At 34.6% G+C, this 18,050-nt stretch overlaps 5 protein-coding genes and 1 non-coding gene across 13 annotated transcripts in view; 3 read left to right on the top strand and 3 right to left on the bottom strand.

The window, feature by feature from the left end:
* Nucleotides 1-6,988, top strand: part of LOC127062828 (protein neuralized) — a 65,475-nt gene extending 58,487 nt beyond the window's left edge. For all 6 annotated transcript variants that reach the window (XM_050991668.1, XM_050991664.1, XM_050991665.1 and 3 more), the window contains 2 exons: nt 302-870; nt 1,104-6,988. In XM_050991668.1, the coding sequence (XP_050847625.1) occupies nt 302-870; nt 1,104-2,214 (1,680 nt within the window). In that variant the 3' untranslated portion in view covers nt 2,215-6,988. The remainder of the gene's footprint in view (nt 1-301; nt 871-1,103) is intronic.
* Nucleotides 6,989-7,091: 103 nt separating this feature from the next.
* Nucleotides 7,092-9,287, bottom strand: LOC127062833 (tubulin alpha-1C chain-like). 2 transcript variants are annotated; one of them, XM_050991682.1, is made up of 5 exons: nt 9,191-9,287; nt 8,746-8,962; nt 7,842-8,671; nt 7,619-7,782; nt 7,092-7,540 (listed from the first exon to the last, which is right to left on the bottom strand). In XM_050991682.1, the coding sequence occupies exons 1-5, from the start codon at nt 9,191-9,193 to the stop codon at nt 7,411-7,413; spliced, it is 1,344 nt and encodes a 447-aa protein (XP_050847639.1). In that variant the 5' UTR covers nt 9,194-9,287; the 3' UTR covers nt 7,092-7,410. The 2 variants fall into 2 exon arrangements, with proteins under 2 accessions (XP_050847639.1, XP_050847641.1); XM_050991684.1 differs by having other exon boundaries at nt 8,746-8,968; nt 9,191-9,285.
* A 306-nt stretch (nt 9,288-9,593) lies between these two features.
* Nucleotides 9,594-9,675, top strand: Trnas-gcu (transfer RNA serine (anticodon GCU)). Its single transcript has one exon. It is a non-coding gene; the product is annotated as a tRNA-Ser (tRNA).
* A 1,925-nt stretch (nt 9,676-11,600) lies between these two features.
* On the bottom strand, nt 11,601-13,601 carry LOC127062837 (ras suppressor protein 1). Its single transcript, XM_050991688.1, has 8 exons — nt 13,386-13,601; nt 13,071-13,121; nt 12,888-13,008; nt 12,678-12,796; nt 12,522-12,604; nt 12,333-12,447; nt 12,123-12,255; nt 11,601-12,035 (listed from the first exon to the last, which is right to left on the bottom strand). Exons 1-8 carry the CDS (start codon nt 13,528-13,530, stop codon nt 11,951-11,953), a joined length of 852 nt encoding a protein of 283 aa, XP_050847645.1. The 5' UTR covers nt 13,531-13,601; the 3' UTR covers nt 11,601-11,950.
* A 196-nt stretch (nt 13,602-13,797) lies between these two features.
* Nucleotides 13,798-14,991, top strand: LOC127062839 (protein PBDC1). The gene is made up of 4 exons (XM_050991690.1): nt 13,798-14,066; nt 14,216-14,281; nt 14,370-14,429; nt 14,490-14,991. The coding sequence occupies exons 1-4, from the start codon at nt 14,046-14,048 to the stop codon at nt 14,847-14,849; spliced, it is 507 nt and encodes a 168-aa protein (XP_050847647.1). The 5' UTR covers nt 13,798-14,045; the 3' UTR covers nt 14,850-14,991.
* On the bottom strand, nt 14,985-18,040 carry LOC127062831 (probable ATP-dependent RNA helicase DDX56). 2 transcript variants are annotated; one of them, XM_050991679.1, is made up of 6 exons: nt 17,906-18,040; nt 16,902-17,825; nt 16,391-16,834; nt 16,058-16,317; nt 15,799-15,991; nt 14,985-15,724 (listed from the first exon to the last, which is right to left on the bottom strand). In XM_050991679.1, the coding sequence occupies exons 2-6, from the start codon at nt 16,902-16,904 to the stop codon at nt 15,047-15,049; spliced, it is 1,578 nt and encodes a 525-aa protein (XP_050847636.1). In that variant the 5' UTR covers nt 16,905-17,825; nt 17,906-18,040; the 3' UTR covers nt 14,985-15,046. The 2 variants fall into 2 exon arrangements, with proteins under 2 accessions (XP_050847636.1, XP_050847635.1); XM_050991678.1 differs by having other exon boundaries at nt 16,987-17,825.
* Nucleotides 18,041-18,050: the final 10 nt, after the last annotated feature.

Below are 18,050 nucleotides of genomic sequence, written 5' to 3'. Positions count from 1 at the left end.
AGCGGTAATAACGCTAAATAACGTTGCTCGCATTATTTCTGGTTTAGTGAGTGACTATGATAAACTTAGCGAGAGATCGATGGGTGTTAATTAACAACAAAATTCACGCTGACTTATTTCAAAACCTATTAGCTATCGGTCGCGATCGACTATTGTAATTTTGAGATTAAGAAAATGTAGAGTAGACCAAAGTGCTTAGCATGTAAACTTATCGCTTTACCCTTGACAAAGAATGGTAATCGAAAGATCTGAATTTTTTATTCATTCATTCATTCATTCATTTATTTATTTCCCTTTTTAGGTATGCGTGAAGTTCTTGGAAATCTCGGATAATTGGAGTGGTGTTATACGTTTCGGCTTTACCAGCAACGATCCTATCAATTTAAGAAGCGGTCTTCCAAGGTACGCTTGCCCCGACCTAACGAACAAGCCTGGCTACTGGGCCAAGGCACTAGCCGAGAGGTTCGCCGAACCGGACACTGTTCTCTTTTATTACGTCACATCCGCCGGAGACGTTCACTTCGGCGTTAATGGGGAAGAAAAGGGTCTCTTCTTTACCGGCGTCGAAACTCGTAGCCCATTGTGGGCGATCATCGACGTCTACGGCAACAGCACTGCCATCGAGTTCGTCGATCCCAATAGACAACATTTTAATAATATCAGACGAGGTGCAGAGCATAGCAACGAAGACAATGCGCAGCACAGCAGGCACTCGGCGATGGACGATGCTAGCAACGCTGGCAGGGACGTCGAGAGAATCATCGTTCCATCCATGCAGAGCATGTCGATCCATCATGAGCCTGACGTCGAGCTGCCTGGACTCAGGTTTCAACCAGCCGGTGTCATCTTTACTCCATTGCCCTTCCATCAGTAAGTAGAAGAATACTTTACGATCTCACGATCGATCTAACGATAGATTTTGCATTCGATCTCGATCAACGTTAAAGAGAGATCAAACTGTTTCCTTCCTTTATCAAGAAAGATACGTAAAAGTCAAATGATACGTCTCACTCTCTCGCTACTCTACTATACTATAATATCTCCTGTGTCCGCCGTCGAAGCGCACGCTAACCACTTCCTCGTCTTTCTTCGTTTTTTTCCAGTACCCGCGGCAGGAACATCCGCTTCAGTAATCAACAGTGCGTGGCAACGCGCACCGACACGGAATTCTGTCACGGCTACGCCTTCACCGGACGGCCGTTGCTACTAGGTGAGCGACTGGTCGTGCAGATCCTAGCGACGGAACCGATGTACGTCGGAGCACTCGCTTTGGGTCTGACCTCTTGCGATCCAGCTCGCTTGACAGCCGAAGACCTACCAGACGATAGTGATCTCTTGTTGGATCGTCCAGAATACTGGGTCGTGTCGAAGGACGTAGCTTCGAGTCCGCAGCCTGGCGATGAAATTGCCTTCACTGTCACTCACTATGGCGAGGTTCAAATGAGCAAGAACGGGGGACCACCCAATGTGGTCATGCATGTAGATCAGAGTCTCCAACTCTGGGCGTTCGTGGACGTCTACGGTAGTACGCAACGCGTGAGAATGCTCGCGAGCAGGCCCACTTCTCCGCCGAGGCAACGTCAGAGCAATCCTTCCCCAGCGACTATCATTCAACAGCAGCAACAACAGCAACAACAACATTCGAACCATAGCAACGCAGCTACCGAACTCTCGAGATTCTCCGAAATGGTCCAGTTCAAGCCAACCGTCGGTGGTGGCACGGTACTCGTCGTGAATCTCCCACCCCAAGGTGGTTACCCAGCACCACCACCGCCTACACCACAACCGATTTATGCGTCCGCCGCTCACAGAAACTCAGCAGCAACGGTATCTCATCTACCGACGTCTTCAGCAGCACCCGTACCTCATCCTGGATCCTCTAGACAATCCTCACCACCGCTCACCGGCACGATGACCAGTACAGGTTCCTCGACCTATGTCGATCCGGTGACTTATCAAAGTCTTGACGGTACTCTCACGTCGCAAGCATCCTCTCATCTTCAACAATGGAGCGAAGGTCTTCAGCCAACGCCAGGTCAACCAAGCGAGTGTTCCATTTGCTACGAGAGGAGTATCGACAGTGTCCTATACATGTGTGGTCACATGTGCATGTGTTATCCTTGCGCCATTCAACAGTGGCGCGGCAAGGGTGGCGGTCATTGCCCTCTCTGTCGTGCACCCATCAAGGATGTTATTCGTATTTATAGGTCCTGAACGCCGGCACCGCGTCGATGTCGTGCTAAAGACAGGTCCAGAAACTGAAAAGGCAAACTGCGGCTACGGACACGACGATGATATTCGCCTCTCGCGGTTGTTCTCGTCTTATTGAGATCAGGGATTTGGCCACGTCGATCTTGGAAGATGATCGTCCTCTTCCGTGATCGGCATTAAATGTGGTCCTCTTTTACGTCTTTTCCTACTGCCGATAGTGCGTACTACTATTTTGATTTTATTTCGATTGCACTGCAACGAGAGAGAGAGAGAGAGAGAGAGAGAAGAGAAAAAGAGCGAGAAAGACAGGATTAGCAAGAGGGGTTCCGAAATGCAGAAAATAATATTGAAAAAGAAAGAAATGATGCGAAAAAGAGATCGATGATTTCGGTATAATGAAAAATATCAAATTAAGACGTCAAACAGACGTTGCCGCTTTCCTGTTCAATCTGCGGAAATGTGCTTCCATAGCGCGATCACTGCCTTCATCGTTACCGACTCAACGAGGCGAGAACGCAAGATAACTTTGCTGCTGCTCCTACTGCTTTTTCTTCTGAGAAATGAGAAAAAGACAAAAAGTAATACGGAGAGGAGAGACGGTACAATGACCTGTGTGATCTGTTTTCTTCTCTCTTATCAAGTTATCCGATTGTATCGGAAATTCTCTTTCCTAGCAGCATATCGGTACCCTTCGCAATCTGTTCGTGTGATTTTTAAAGTGCGGACGAGTATATGCGTTTTGCTTGTGGCTTCAAGAACAAGAGGAGAAAGAGAGAAAAAAGAAAGTGAGCGAGGGTGCTTCTCCATTGGTGGATACTTTTTATGTATTTGCGTTATTTAGCGAATGTCGTCAGTTATTGCTAATTACTAATATTAATTATTATTATTATTATTAAGATTATTATTATTAATTATTATTATTATTATTATTATTATTATTATTATTATTATTATTATTATTATTATTATTATTATTATTATTATTATTATTATAAGATAATGTCACTATTCGCTCTATCGCTATTACTACTGCTATTATTTTTACTCTTCGGTTATCAATGTTATTCTTACTTTTCTTTTACAACCTTCTTTATGGATCATCGATATATCTTTGCTTGAAGTAGCGTGTGTTAGCGATTTTTTTTTTTTTTATCGTGACCATCATTAGGACGGTCGCAACGATTCGCGTTCGTTAACGTTCTCACATCATGACGTCGTAGTAGATGTTTTTTCTTTTTTTTTTTTTTTTCTTTTTTTTTTCTTTTCATTTATATATTATACTCAATGTTGTTTGCGTCTCGAATTCGAGGGTACCTTCGCGTTGTTTGGTATCGATATAAGAATTATCGAAAAATAAAAAAACGTAAGAGTACTCCGAAAGATTCGACTCGTTCATTTACACATTTACTTTTTTGTTTCTCTTTTTTAACTTGAACATTACGTTAGATTAACCAAAGAAACATCAACGTGCTCGACGTCTTCCCCTATTTTATTTTATTTCTAATTATTATCTTTTACTTGACTTCCTTGTTTCTTTTTTTTTTTTTTTTACTTTTTTTCCTTCTTTATAGTTTACGTTTAAAACTATCAACGTTCGAAGGATAGCGTGATTTCATTCTAATTCTTTTTCTGTCATTCGAATCTATCCTTCACTACATTGTCTTGAAAATTAGATTATCCAAATTTATTTCTCCCTCTTTCTCTTTCTTTCTCTTTTTCTCCATCTCTCTCTCTTTCTCTCTTTTTCTTTTTCTCCATCTCTCTCTTTCTCTCTTTCTGTCTCTCTCTCTCTCTCTCTCTCTCTCTCTCTCGTGGAATAACAATAATCGATAGAGTTTCGTAGAATCATGCGATTACTTCTTCCCGTTTTGAAAGCATTGAATGAAAAAAACAAAAAAATCAGAATATCTGTAAATTAATTTTTAAGAAACAATAACCAATCTTACGATTATGTTAAAAGAAAAAAAAAGGGAAGAAGAAAAAAAAATAAAAATTTTTAATGCGACGGAAGTTGAATCGATCCTCGAAGATATTCGATTCAAGTTCCGTCGCGTCACGACGACGTATCCCCACGTAAAGATCACTTTATTTTCATATATATACATCTCAATCTCGGGGAGGGGGAAGCGTTGGGAATTGACGATGATAACGATAACATGATTATGATGATGATAATGATTATGATGATTATGATGATGATGATGATGATGATGATGATGATGATGAAGATAATGAAGATGATGACAATGATGATGATGATAATGATGATTATAACGATGATGATGATGATGATGATGATGACAATGATGAAAATGATAAAGATGATGATGATAATGATAATGATGACGATGATAATGATGATGATGATATGATGACGATGACAAGGATGATAATGATGATAATGATGATGATGATAATGATAATGATAAAAGATAGAGGACAGCCAATCTGTTTTTTCTCTTCACCGGTCCTCGATGGACGCAGCCACGAATGATTATCGAAATCCTTTTTGCGAGAGACGAGCGTCTTCGAGGCCGTGCCTTAAACAAAGCGAAGTTCGCGCTTGTAGAAATTCTTTTCTTTTCTTTTTTTTTTTTTATACAATATATATAGATATATAGATATATATTTAAACAAACACATAGATGAAAAATTCTTAAATGAAATTCGTTTCGAGTTCCAAACTGTGAGTTGGAAATTCGATGTACATCGCTGAAGAAAATCTATTCGAAAATCTTTCCAAAAAGGAAACAATCAAGATCTGCGAGGAAAAAAAATGGAGAGTAGAAGAGAGAAAGGAGAGAAGGTAATTAAAGAAAGAAATGAAGGAAGACAAAAATACGAAAAGATGAAAATACAAAAAGGGGAGTGAGAATGGTAGGAGGGTTGGTAACAAACGCACATGTGCAAGAACGATGTAAATGAGAAGGAGAAATTTCTTTCGAGATATATCGTAGAACGAATGCGCAATAAAAGCAGTAGTGAAATCTCTAGTCCAGCGAGCGGCAGCTTTATTCGCCTGCCAATCCAAAAAATGATGAAAAGAACGACGTAAGATTTTATTGTAAGCGGTAAAGAAAGAAAGAGAAGAAGAGAGAAACAGAGAGAGGAAAAAAGAGAAAGAGAGAGAGAGAGAGAGAGAGAGAGAAAGAATGTGTGTAAAAGACGAAGAAAGAAGAATAGTAAGTGTTTATGTGTGTATGTATGTATGTGATCTATGTATGTATGTATTCTGTGCGTATGTGAATCTATGTGAAAATGAAATACAAGAATAAGGAAACAAGATTGATAGAGAAAGAGATAAAAAGAGAGTTTGTAAGAAGTCGAAAAGATAAAGATGAAAGAGAAAAAAAAAAAGGAAGATTGATTGATCGATAGAAAGGCTTAAATATTTGCAAAATGTCGATGGTATCCTCGGCGTAATAAAAGAAAAGCAAAGCAAAGAAAAGAAAAAAAAATTAAACGAAAATAGAGCAGGCGGCGCTTTTTAAAGATTTCTATTATTAGAAGATATGGTATAAACGCGATAGAAAGTTTAATTATCGTTCGTCGCGCGAACGCGTTCGTACGAGGGGAATGGCGATGCGCAACTAAGAGTTTATAAAGAAGCTATCTTTCTAGATTATATACGTTGTCGAGGAAGTGAGTTATAAGCGGAAGGTGTTAAGTTGAAAAACTTGGTGGAGAAATGTTCCCAAAAATTCGCTGATAAAGAAAAATAAAAAAAAAAAATAGCTAAGAGTATCGTCTAAGGAAACAGAGGCAGGGTTTAGTTGCGTGGGAGGATTTACTCGGTAATGATATTTACTATTAAGCACTATCATCGTCTTTATTATTATTTTTTTTTATTTTTATTATTATTATTATTATTATTATTATTATTATTATTATTATTATTATTATTATTATTATCATTACTATTATTATTATTATTATTATTATTATTATTATTATTATCATTATTATTATCATTATCATTATTGTTATTATCATTATTATTATTATTATTATTATTATTATTATTATTATTATTATTATTATTATTATTATTATTATTATTATCGCCAGTAAACGTTATTGTCGTCATCCTCTTGTCAGCATATCACCGTATACCGATTTAATGATTCGTCTTTTTTCCACTATAGTCAATACACAGCCACACACACACACACACAAAATACACAATACATATATTTTATTTTAATTTTCATCTATGCAAAAGGAGAAAGAAAAACAAATATAAAGATAAAAGAAACGTGGATTTTCGAGCGTAAGAACGTCGAGATGATAGACCTAGCATCGTTTTCGATCCTCGATATAAAATTTGTATGTCAAAATTCTGCGACGACATATCACACGATACGCACATAACATACACACAAACACATACATATTTGTATCTAATACGTTCTCGACAAACATTTTCCTACGTCTCTCTTTCCACGTTGCATACGCATATACATAGGCACTTTGTTTCTGTCATTTTCCTCTTTTTTCTTTCTCTTTCCAAGGAAAAAAAAAAGTAAAATCCGTGCTCGATTTTTTACGTCTGTTTTTTAGAGGAATGGTAAGGGAGAGCGTGTACGAGAAGAGATAATGATTTAAGCACGCAGACACACAAGAAATAAAAAAAAGGATGTTATATGTACGATATAAGAGTTTTTTGGAAAAAAAAAAGCTACGTGTAACGATGCCGATAAAAGTTTATACATATGTAATATAATTCTACGCAGCCGCGTGCTGTTCTACACAATAAAGAGCCTGTAATATCTCTAAAGGTAGTTTAAATTTGTATGATCTTCCTCATTGTTCATTTCAGAAAGGATCAAACTTGACCATTCTTCGAGATCAACGCAAAAAAGAAAAATAACAGGTTTGAATAATTTTTACGAAGTTTTATTATATAAATAAACATATAAGTTTGCGTATTGATAAATATAAAAAAAATTAATGTATTAAATCATGTATAATGAGAAAACTATCTAAGAAGCGAATGTACAGAGACATCGAAAAAAAAGGACGATAAACAAAATTGATATATAAAAATATTCTACAAAAATTGTTTGGCTGAACGAGTTCGTTCATCCCGATGATGATAGCGAGGATCAAACAAAAGAAAAAAAAAAGAAAAACATAGAACCTCGAAAATACGATAAGTGTGCCACTTAACGTAAAAATGGCCTCCATCTAATGAAACATTTAATTTTCCTCTCCAACCTCGCCACCTTTCGTAGAATCCATGCCAACCTCTTCGTAATCTTTTTCTAAGGCAGCAAGATCCTCTCTGGCTTCGTTGAACTCACTCTCATCCATACTCTCTGCGACGTACCTATGAAGAAATCATGCAAATAATGTAAGTATAAAAATACGATAACAAAAGCGTCATAGTACGATAAGAAATTTTTACCAATGAACGAAAGCACGTTTCCCGAACATAAGATCGAATTTTCTGTTCAGTCTCGTCCAAGCTTCAGCGATAGCTGTCGTATTAGCTAACATGGCCATCGCACGTTGAACTTTAGCAAGGTCACCGCCCGGTACCACTGTCGGTGGTTGATAATTGATACCGACCTAAAGATATATGAAAATTATAGAAAAAAAAAATGAACACAAAAATAGTAGAGTCATACTTTGAAACCAGTTGGACACCAATCGACGAATTGTATAGCACGTTTAGTTTTAATGGTCGCAATGGAAGCATTCACGTCTTTGGGAACAACGTCGCCCCTGTAAAGTAGGCAACAAGCCATATATTTTCCTCTACGTGGATCACATTTGACCATTTGCATGGCTGGCTCGAAACAAGCCGAAGTTAGTTCCATGACTGTCAATTGCTCGTGATAGGCTTTTTCGATCGAAACTATAGGAGCATAGGTAGCCAGAGGAAAATGTATTCTAGGATAGGGTACCAAGTTTGTTTGGAACTCGGTGAGATCAACGTTAAGAGCACCATCGAATCTAAGAGATGCTGTGATCGAAGATACAATTTGACCGATCAATCGATTCAAGTTGGTATACGTTGGTCTCTCGATGTCCAAATTACGTCTGCATATGTCATAAATAGCTTCGTTGTCGACGAGGAACGCACAATCGGAATGTTCCAAGGTCGTGTGAGTTGTTAAAATTGCATTATATGGCTCGACAACGGCTGTAGAAATTTGTGGGGATGGATAAATAGCAAACTCGAGTTTAGCTTTCTTTCCATAATCCATAGAGAGTCTTTCCATCAGCAGACTGGTAAATCCAGAACCGGTACCACCTCCGAATGCATGAAAGATTAAAAATCCTTGAAGGCCGGCACACATATCAGCGATTTTGCGTATCCTATCCAACACTAGGTCTACGATTTCTTTTCCAAGAGTGTAATGGCCACGCGCGTAATTGTTCGCAGCATCTTCTTTCCCGGAAATCAATTGTTCTGGATGAAATAGCTGATGGTACGTTCCAGTACGAACTTCGTCTGGAAATGTTGATTAATTTTGGTCGAGTCGTTTTTAAAATGGCAATGATGGTTTCACAGTTTTACAGTCGTACCTATAACGGTAGGTTCAAGATCGAGGAAAACGGCTCTAGGAACGTATTTTCCTCCACCAGTTTCACTGAAAAACGTTTGAAATCCATCGTCATTCGTACACGCTGTCGCTGGAAGCATCCCATCAGGTTGTATACCATGTTCAAGGCAATACAATTCCCAACAGGCATTGCCCATTTGTACACCACCTTGACCGATGTGGACAGACAGCACTTCACGCTAATACTCAGCAATTTTATTTTATTTATTTATTTTTTCTATCTTTTAAATCGATCGCTTAAAAAATCTTAAAAAATTAGAGTATAACATGTAGGACAGATATTTTAATGATAGCGAATAGAATATACGAAACTCGTTCCAACAATATTTTAATACGAAATTCTATTTTATAATATCGAGACACATAGTCTAGACCTTAAATATCGTAGTATTGTAAATAATTTTTACCATTTTGATAGCTGTTAATTCTAACCGTGATGGGATGAACGAACGATGTTACGTTCGGATGTCCAAGCCAGACTGTCGAGTCGTACATTGTCAAACAAATTTTGTTTTGGTTGCCGAGAGAAATGCCGATCGTGTTGTGATTTTTCTAACCGGCGTACCGATTGAAAATGATGCCAAATTTTTTCATCGATCGATATTATTTTCTTGTAGATCATTTTGTTGTTTTTATCTGTAGTTTTATAGTGTAATATACATATGTAGTTTATATCGATTAAAGCACAACAATAAAAGAGATACGTACATCTATACCTTTACTTGTGATTTATAATTATACAAAAAATTGTTTAATCGTTATCAAAGGGTTGCTGCCCTTTTTAACAATTTTTTTATAACCCTCAAAACAGACGAGGTGGCCGAGAGGTTAAGGCGTTGGACTGCTAATCCAATGTGCTCTGCACGCGTGGGTTCGAATCCCATCCTCGTCGATTAATTTTTTTTTAACACTTGCTATGTATAATACTTTTTACATCTTTTTTCAATTATTAAGACTGTTCATCGCTCCTAGTTTTATAATGGTTAACGCAACGAGTACAGGCGTAATTCTTGACCGATATTAACGAACAAGATCTTATTTTAAAGAAGAAGGTTTCAGCGACGGCATAGCTTTTCTGAATTTTTGAAAAATCTTTATTTTTATTCATATACTAGTTCCGAAAAAACATTATTCTTTGACACTTTTTTAGCGAGCATTTTAATTATCTTTGAACGTCGACAACTTCAATCTTCATCAACTTGAAAGAGTGTTTTTGTAAACGACTGCGTACAATCCAATCTTTAAAGTCAATGTTCGTTCGCAAAGTTTGTTTCTTTTTTAACAGTCGCACAGATTGTATTTATACAAGAGAGTAGTATTTCGCGAATTAATTTTAGTAATCGTCCGTCAAAAAATAACTATTGCTTATTAAAGTTAGTACTGTCTATTGAAGAGAATATCAACCAAATATCGATGTCGACCTATCTCATTTTCTACGAATCATGCACCCTTAATTTCGACCTAAATCGCGAACGAATGTTTTATCTTGAATCAGAATTTCTTAAATAGTACGTGAATTTTTAAGTCCCTCTAATCATTCAATCGTGTCGAGAACGAAAGATCTGAATCGACACAAATAATTGATTCTACTTAATTAGTAAAAGAGTATTGAGTGACGACGAGTAACTTTTCTTCGGAGATTTACTAATTTATTTATTAGATAAGGATAGAGTACGCTTGTTTCATACGCGTCTATTATTATTTACACTTTAAATATTTCAATGTGTTCTTTTAAATATTTTTCTCGAAAATAGTAAAGAATCGATACCTTAAATAAAAAATGAATGAAAAAACATTCGCGATGGGTAGTGTTTGAATTGCACGCGAAATTGCATGATTTTTTTATAATAATCAAAATAAACGCTTGTAAGAAGAAACATCCAAGGATTTTCCATTATATTTTTAAATAAAAATTAATTTTTAAATCTAATCAATTTTGTTGATAAAAGAAAAGTTTCAATGGAGTAATTGCTTTTGAAAGAAAAAAATCGAGCATACTCATGACTTTTGAAAGAGAAAAGTCGAATAGAGTCATTGCTTTTGAAATAAAATTATTACTTTTGAAAGAGAAAAGTCGAGTAGAGTCATTGCTAAAAAAAAACAAAGAGACTTATAAAAAGGATCACGGCCCGTAAACCATAGAATAAATTAATCAATTTTCAACTCAAGATTTTCTACCATTAATATACTAATTAATTTCTCTCTTTATTTAATTAGTTTCTCTTTTGATAATTACTCGATCCTTCCGTAAATGAATATATCTCGATCAAAAAGTAATAATCATTTTTTATACAAAGATCTCGGATTTTTTCTTTTCTGTGTTTTATTACAGTTATAAATTTCGCTCCACGTTAAACCATTAATCGTTGTTATGGAATGCTTTGCAGCAGTGATTAGGGCAAGAAACAAAGAACAGTCTATGTGCCGAAGAGGCCCTTAAACTGTAACTGAAAAGGGCAAGTATAGGCTATTGAGTTCTTGGTCATTGGGGTTACTTTGTTTCGGTAGGGGAAAATATATATTGCGCGTAATTCTCAGATAAGATTCTTCGGTAGATCAATAAATCCTATGAAATTCCAAATTTTATTTATTCTTATTTATGCTTTTCAGATTAAATACTATTTACTTTTCTACTTATATATGTATACATACTCACGAAAAATTAAGGTTTAAATACGAAAAACCTATATATATATATATATATATCTTATCGATAAATCAACACTGACGCATGTTCAAGTTTCTATTAACATTATTAAATGAATAAAATATGAAGAATATTCTAACGAAGTTAAAGAAATTAAAAAAAAGTTACGATTCATTCTTTAAATCGGTAAGATATATTTTATTTTATAAAATATACAATATCTTTTATTTACATTAGTCGCATTTAAAGCCATGCAATAATAATGTTATTCGAATTATATTTATACATTTTGTATACAATCTCTTGTATATTTTTTTCTTACGCTTAATAAATACGTGAATCCTCTATATAGCATTAAAAAATATAATTAATAATATCATATAAAAAATAGATAAGGCACTAGCGTCTCTGATTTTTATTACAGTATTTTATCATTGTATGTACGTGATTAATGGCAGTGAATGAATTAAAATCATTATCTTTAGCGTTAAATCTTTAAGCGTATCAAATATTTGTAATATCAACGAGCACGTGAAATTTTTTTGCTTTTATCATTCTCGATTGGAGGTGGCGGTCCTTTAGCGCTTTGATGTCGACTGTAAACGCTATAAAAAAAAAAGAATGGTACGTTTAAACATCGTAAATCGTTGTACAAGGTCTATAAAAATTTGTCAAAAATCTAGTACACTTACTATTTATATGTTTCCGAACGAATGTAATCTATAACATGAGATATACCGACTTGTAATTGATCAGCAATTGGTGTTACCCAAGGATTAAATTCCATTCTAAATACAGCTTTATTGCTCACTAGATCCAAGTTTCCTATTTGAGAAAAATTCGTGATTTATTATTTATAACGTGGAAATGATTATTTCATTTTTACAAACTTCTTTCCATACCCAATTCTGGAGGTAAAACAGTTAAACGATTTCCTTGTATATGCAATTCTCTTAAACGACTTAATTCCCCAATTTCCTTTGGTAATTCCACTAGATCATTTTCTCTTAATACAAGCTAAAAAGGAATAAAGATAGAGAAATATTTTTTTAATTCGTCTATACTTCAAAACGAAAGGTACATCATCTTACAATCTGAAGATTCTTTAATTGCCCAATTTCAGGTGGTAGATACTCAAAATCATTATCAGCCAGATAAAGAGCTCTTAATGTTTCTAGAAAATCAAGAAATATTAATTTTGAACCTTGTATCGTAAGAGAGACATATATAAACGTTTTATATCTTACCCATCATAAAAAAATTTCCAGGTAAATTCTTTTCACTGAGATTGTTATAAGTTAGATCCAAAACTTCTAGTACTGGAAAAGCACCAAATCCACGAGGTAAAATATCTAATCTGTTCATCCTGCAAATGAACACTTAGATAAAACCATTGTTAGACGAATATACAAATTATACGAATAAATAAAAGAATTGCATTAACGATGATACATTACCCTACATTAAGGATTCTTAGTTTCGGCATCTGAGATAAAGATATAGGCAATTCGGTGATATGATTGTTAAAAAGATTCAATATTTCCAAATTGACTAAATTAGCCAATCCTGGAGGTACCTCTAAAAATATCATAAATTAAAAACAATTTGTAATTGCGTTAATGATCAAATTAATTTCTTACCTTGTATTTTATTATGGCTCAATGATAATCTGGTCACATTGATCATATTAACTGCAATAAATATAAATATTGCATGTTGCACTAATTTGTCACGATACGCATGATATATAAAAATACGAATATTGATAAAATAAATGGAAATAATATTCTAAGGAATTTGGAACGATTTAAAATTAAGCGCCTGCGCGGGAACGCCCACATGAACAAGCAATGACACATGGCCGTTCTAAAACTCGTTAGACGAAAAAAGTAGTCACGACCGGTTCCCTAATTTGGCAAAAGAGCTTATGACTGGCATGGCGTAGAAAGACTCACGTAATCCTGGCATCTCCTCGAACGATGCAATGCCCTTGTCGACGAGATCCAGTTCAGGATTTTGGATCTCTCTTGCCTCATCGAGCACTTTTTTCGCCTTTGACATCTTCCCCGCAGGAATACACGATACTGGTGCTTGATTCATTGCGCGCGCAATCGTTTCCGCACACACACGTCAGAAAGCTTTAAATAAAACCATATGTAATCACTTTGTCGCTACTGAAGCTGTGACTATCCTACAACTCCTTACTTAGAAACTTCCTAGGTATATTACCGTTACGGTTAAACTCTCGCGCCTGCGCGATAACTCTATATACTGATTGGTCGAATCGTCGCGCGGTAAATTCAAAACTCTTTTTTTACATTTCATCGATATCATTGTGAATAAATTTAGAAATGTTCGTTAAAGTTTACGAATCATGAGTATATTTCAGGATAAATGAGAGAAGAATAAAGAGGATGAATTATCACAGTCACGTATTAATATTTATATAATATAAGTTAAAGTAATCTCATTAAATGGTTGATCCGAGTTCGTTTGGCACGTGTATTCTTGAGGATGATATGTATATTCGGTTTACAACTTCAGTAACGATCATATTGTAAGTTGTGTTGAAGACGAATTGTATACGATTACTCCTCGCTAGTTTTCCTATCGTTATGACACAATTTGGAAACGTGGTATGTATATTATATACGATAGAATTATACGATTTTGGGATGTTCCATATTTTAACCTCTCTCAGAAAAGTGTAGTTTGAATAAGCTATTTAATTCGCATATAGTCTCACGTTTAAATTGATCTCTAACGATAACGTTTATCTTTTTAGACAGCTGATCAGCTGTTAGCTGGTTCTAGTGTACTCTCTAGGCCGGCAGAAGAATTTGAAAATGATGTGAGTAAAGTTAAAGGAATGATGAAGAAAAATTGATTTCCTTTAAACAAATGGTATAATTTTATAATTTCTCATAATTTATTTCCAGGCATCTGTGGAAGTAATGTGGGCAATGAAGGCAATGGAACACGCGGAAGTTTATTTTAATGTACGTAATATATTATTATGTCAAAAAAGAAAACAAAATAATAGATGCTTTATGTTCTAGATTTTATGTTCCGTTGATCCAAAACTTCTGAGACTCACACCTCATGATGATCATATTTACAAGACGTTTAGAGAAGCATTTCCGAATCTTAAGGTAGATAAAATAAATGAGGACGAATTGAAGTCCGAAGAAGGCAAGCAAAAATGGCGTCCTTTTTGTGAACAATTCAAAGGCTCTGTAGAGGATTATAGTTTTGGAACATTGTTAAGAGGAGACTGTGAGGGTGACTATTCAGAGGAAAACAGTATATTGACAACTAGAATTCAATTCTATGCCATTGAATTGGCAAGAAACAGAGAAGGCCTCAATGACGGCATAAGAAGCAAATACAAGCCGAAAAGAACTAATGACAAATCTTAGCTCGTAACAATGATTATGATTTTCTTATGTAGAATTAACATAACAATGAGATTAACAATAGTACATAATAATTTCTCGACATTTTTATACATTCATGATTAAAAGATTCTACATTTTAATAAAACGTTACATATATTAAAAATAGGAACAGAAAATTTTATTTTACACAAACTTTCCTTAACGATAATGTACAAGATTTATGCTGACTTTTTATGTTTCTTTATTGCCAAACTGATAAGAGGATTTGATGCACGTGCTTGATGTTTCGATTTCGTTGCGGTAGCACCGGACGATGCTAATTCTCGATCGAATTTTCGTTTCCTTTTTCCCATTCCCATTAAACGTTTTAAAGTAGGCGGTACTATATATTCTGGTACATCTTTCAAATGAGATTGTAATTTTACTGTATGTAAAGCTTTATCTTGACGCAACGATTGTAAATCTTTCGGATTATCCTCGAAATAACTTTTTAATTTTTCGCAATTCAATATTTCCTGTTTAATTTCTTTCAAACGAGCTTCGCGCACGGCTATTCTAGTTACAGCTTTCCATGCATCTTTTGCACGATATCTAAACCCTTCGACTTCTTCTAATTTAAATTGATAAGTTTTAAACAAAGTATCGCGACCATAGCATTCTTTTAATTCTCCTTCTACTTCTTCTAGTAAAGGTCTTTCTCTTATAGATATGAAACTTAAAGCTGTGCCCTGATTCTTTCCTCGTGCCGTACGTCCTGCTCTGTGTATGTAGGAATTAACGTCAAGTGGAAAATCAAAATTGATTATATTCGATACGAATTGAAAATCTATACCACGAGCTACACCCGATTCTTTATCTCTTCTCCTTTTTCCTTTTTTAGCTTTTACTACATGTTCCTGGAAAATATATATATATATATATATCGATAATTAGAAAAGTTTTTTTTAGTGTATTAGACAACACAGATTACCTCATCTAAAGCTTTCTCGTCAGATGCGATTATTATGTCGTATGTTCCACAATTAAACTGCGTGATAGCTCGGCATCTAGAAACTGCGGGTAATTCGGAATTAAGTACGCACGTTGGTATTCCAAATTGTTCCAGAAAGAGTTTTAATTTGTAGCATCGGTCAACAGTATTTACAAAAATAATAGTTTTCCCTCTGCAAAATTTAGAATCTGTAATTTGCTCTTTTTCATATACTTTCAATGTATTACAAAATAAGTACCTAATTAAATGTAATTTCAATAAGGCATATAAAATAGCAGCCTTATCATTCTCTTCTGCAGCTAGACTATAATGCGCTAATTGCGTTGGTGGGGCTAAAGGTGGTTCCTCTAATTTTAAAATTGCTGGATTATGTAAAACTAATTTTTTCAATGTCAAGACATCTTCGGACAATGTTGCAGATGCTAGTACAGCTTGATATATTCTTGGTAAATAAGTTAAAACCTGTTTAACTTCATCTTCATAACCAAACGAAAAAACCTACCAAAGGAAAATTTTATATTTAGTATATTAAAATCGTTTTTAAAATTACGAATATATCAAGTTCTCTTACCAAATCGGCTTCATCGATTATCAACGTTTCTAAACTATGTTTCAAAGAAAGATTCCCTGCTTTTAAATGTTGCAACAATCTACTAGGCGTAGACACAACAATATCAGGCATTTCTATTAATAATGATTTTTGAGCATCTAAACTAATCTGTGGACTAATGTCAATAGATCGTACATCTCTGCTACATTTTATGGTTAGATCCACGAGTACTTCATAGATCTGTTTACAAAGTTCTTTGCTTGGAGTTAGGATCAAACTTTTAATTTCTTGTTTTGTTTGAGTTTGTTTATTAGATAATATTTTTTGTATCAATGGAATTGCAAATGCAGCAGTTTTACCAGAACCAGTTCTAGCTCTGATTAAAACATCTTTCCCATCTATTAACAATGGTATCGCTTTTTCTTGTATAAGTGTAGGTTCTAACCAACCTAATTTAGCAATAGCCTATAACAAATACAATCAAACGTTACAAATAACATACGCAAGAAATATCACGTATTAAGAAACCTACCATTTAAATCACTGTAGAAATGTTTAAATTGCAGTAAATTAAATATAACCTCTATAACGCATTTCCCATATTTCATTAGGCTTACCTTTAAAATTCTATCATCTAATCCAAACTCATGAAAATGTTTACACTTCTTTTCATTTTCTTCATCTACATCTACTTCTGTCGAAGTCGAAGTCATGATAAATAAATAACGGAAAACAAACTTATTAAACTCGCGCTGCAGTTTGACCACGTGTTGACATCATACGTAATACACAGAGGACGATAAAGTAGGAAATTTCTTTTACGACATTAAATATATTCAGCAACTTGAAGTGATTAATATATCGTTGTACATAATTATGACTTTACTAATTCGAGGATATATTTAAAAAATAAAATATGTATTAGTAGTAAATATTTCATTATATAACGATTTGCAGAAAGAAGAATTAAAAGATATCAAAAAGTTGAACAGCAGTAAAGATGAAAAAAATATATATAATCTTTATACACAATATGATATGTGATGACGTCAAAAATAAATTACCATTAATAAATATAAATTAATGGGCTCGTTATCACAGATAAATAAAAAATAACCAATCAAAATTACAATAGCCATTTAAGGTAATACATCATCTTCATTGGTCTAGTGAAAAGATCCACCAATTGTAAGAGCACACTTTTAAAAATTTCAACGTAGAAACTTTCTTTCGGCACGATACGAAGCAAGTAAATCGTTGAATGTAAATCATAAAAAATCAAAATAATAAGAAGTACAGGAGGTTCTTTCCGTTTGGAAAAATTCCTACGAACGATAAATTTCACAATTCATAATATAAAGCAAATAACTACAGAAGAATATAGATTCCATATAAAATTCGATAAATCAATTCAAGAAAGAAATTAAGCTTGGAAGAGAACAAAAACGAGATTTATCTGAAAGAGAAGAGAAAGTTTAAAATTTTGACAGAGCTTTAAAAATACCTTTCTAATAGGAAAATAATTTGCAGTCTTACCCGAAAAAGATTAAGAGATAAAATTGAAGAATGGATTTGAAGGTATATATACCCGGATAGTTTGAAGTAGCGAAGTTTAATCGTTGTATGACACATGGATCGACTGTTTGCGGGATAGACAGGAGTATAAGCGAGGGAAGGAAGA

This window comes from Vespula vulgaris, chromosome 3, assembly GCF_905475345.1.
Source record: "Vespula vulgaris chromosome 3, iyVesVulg1.1, whole genome shotgun sequence".
Lineage (NCBI taxonomy): Eukaryota > Metazoa > Arthropoda > Insecta > Hymenoptera > Vespidae > Vespula > Vespula vulgaris.
The sequence above is the reverse complement of the archived record's forward strand: the minus strand, read 5'-3'. Positions and strand labels throughout refer to the sequence as shown.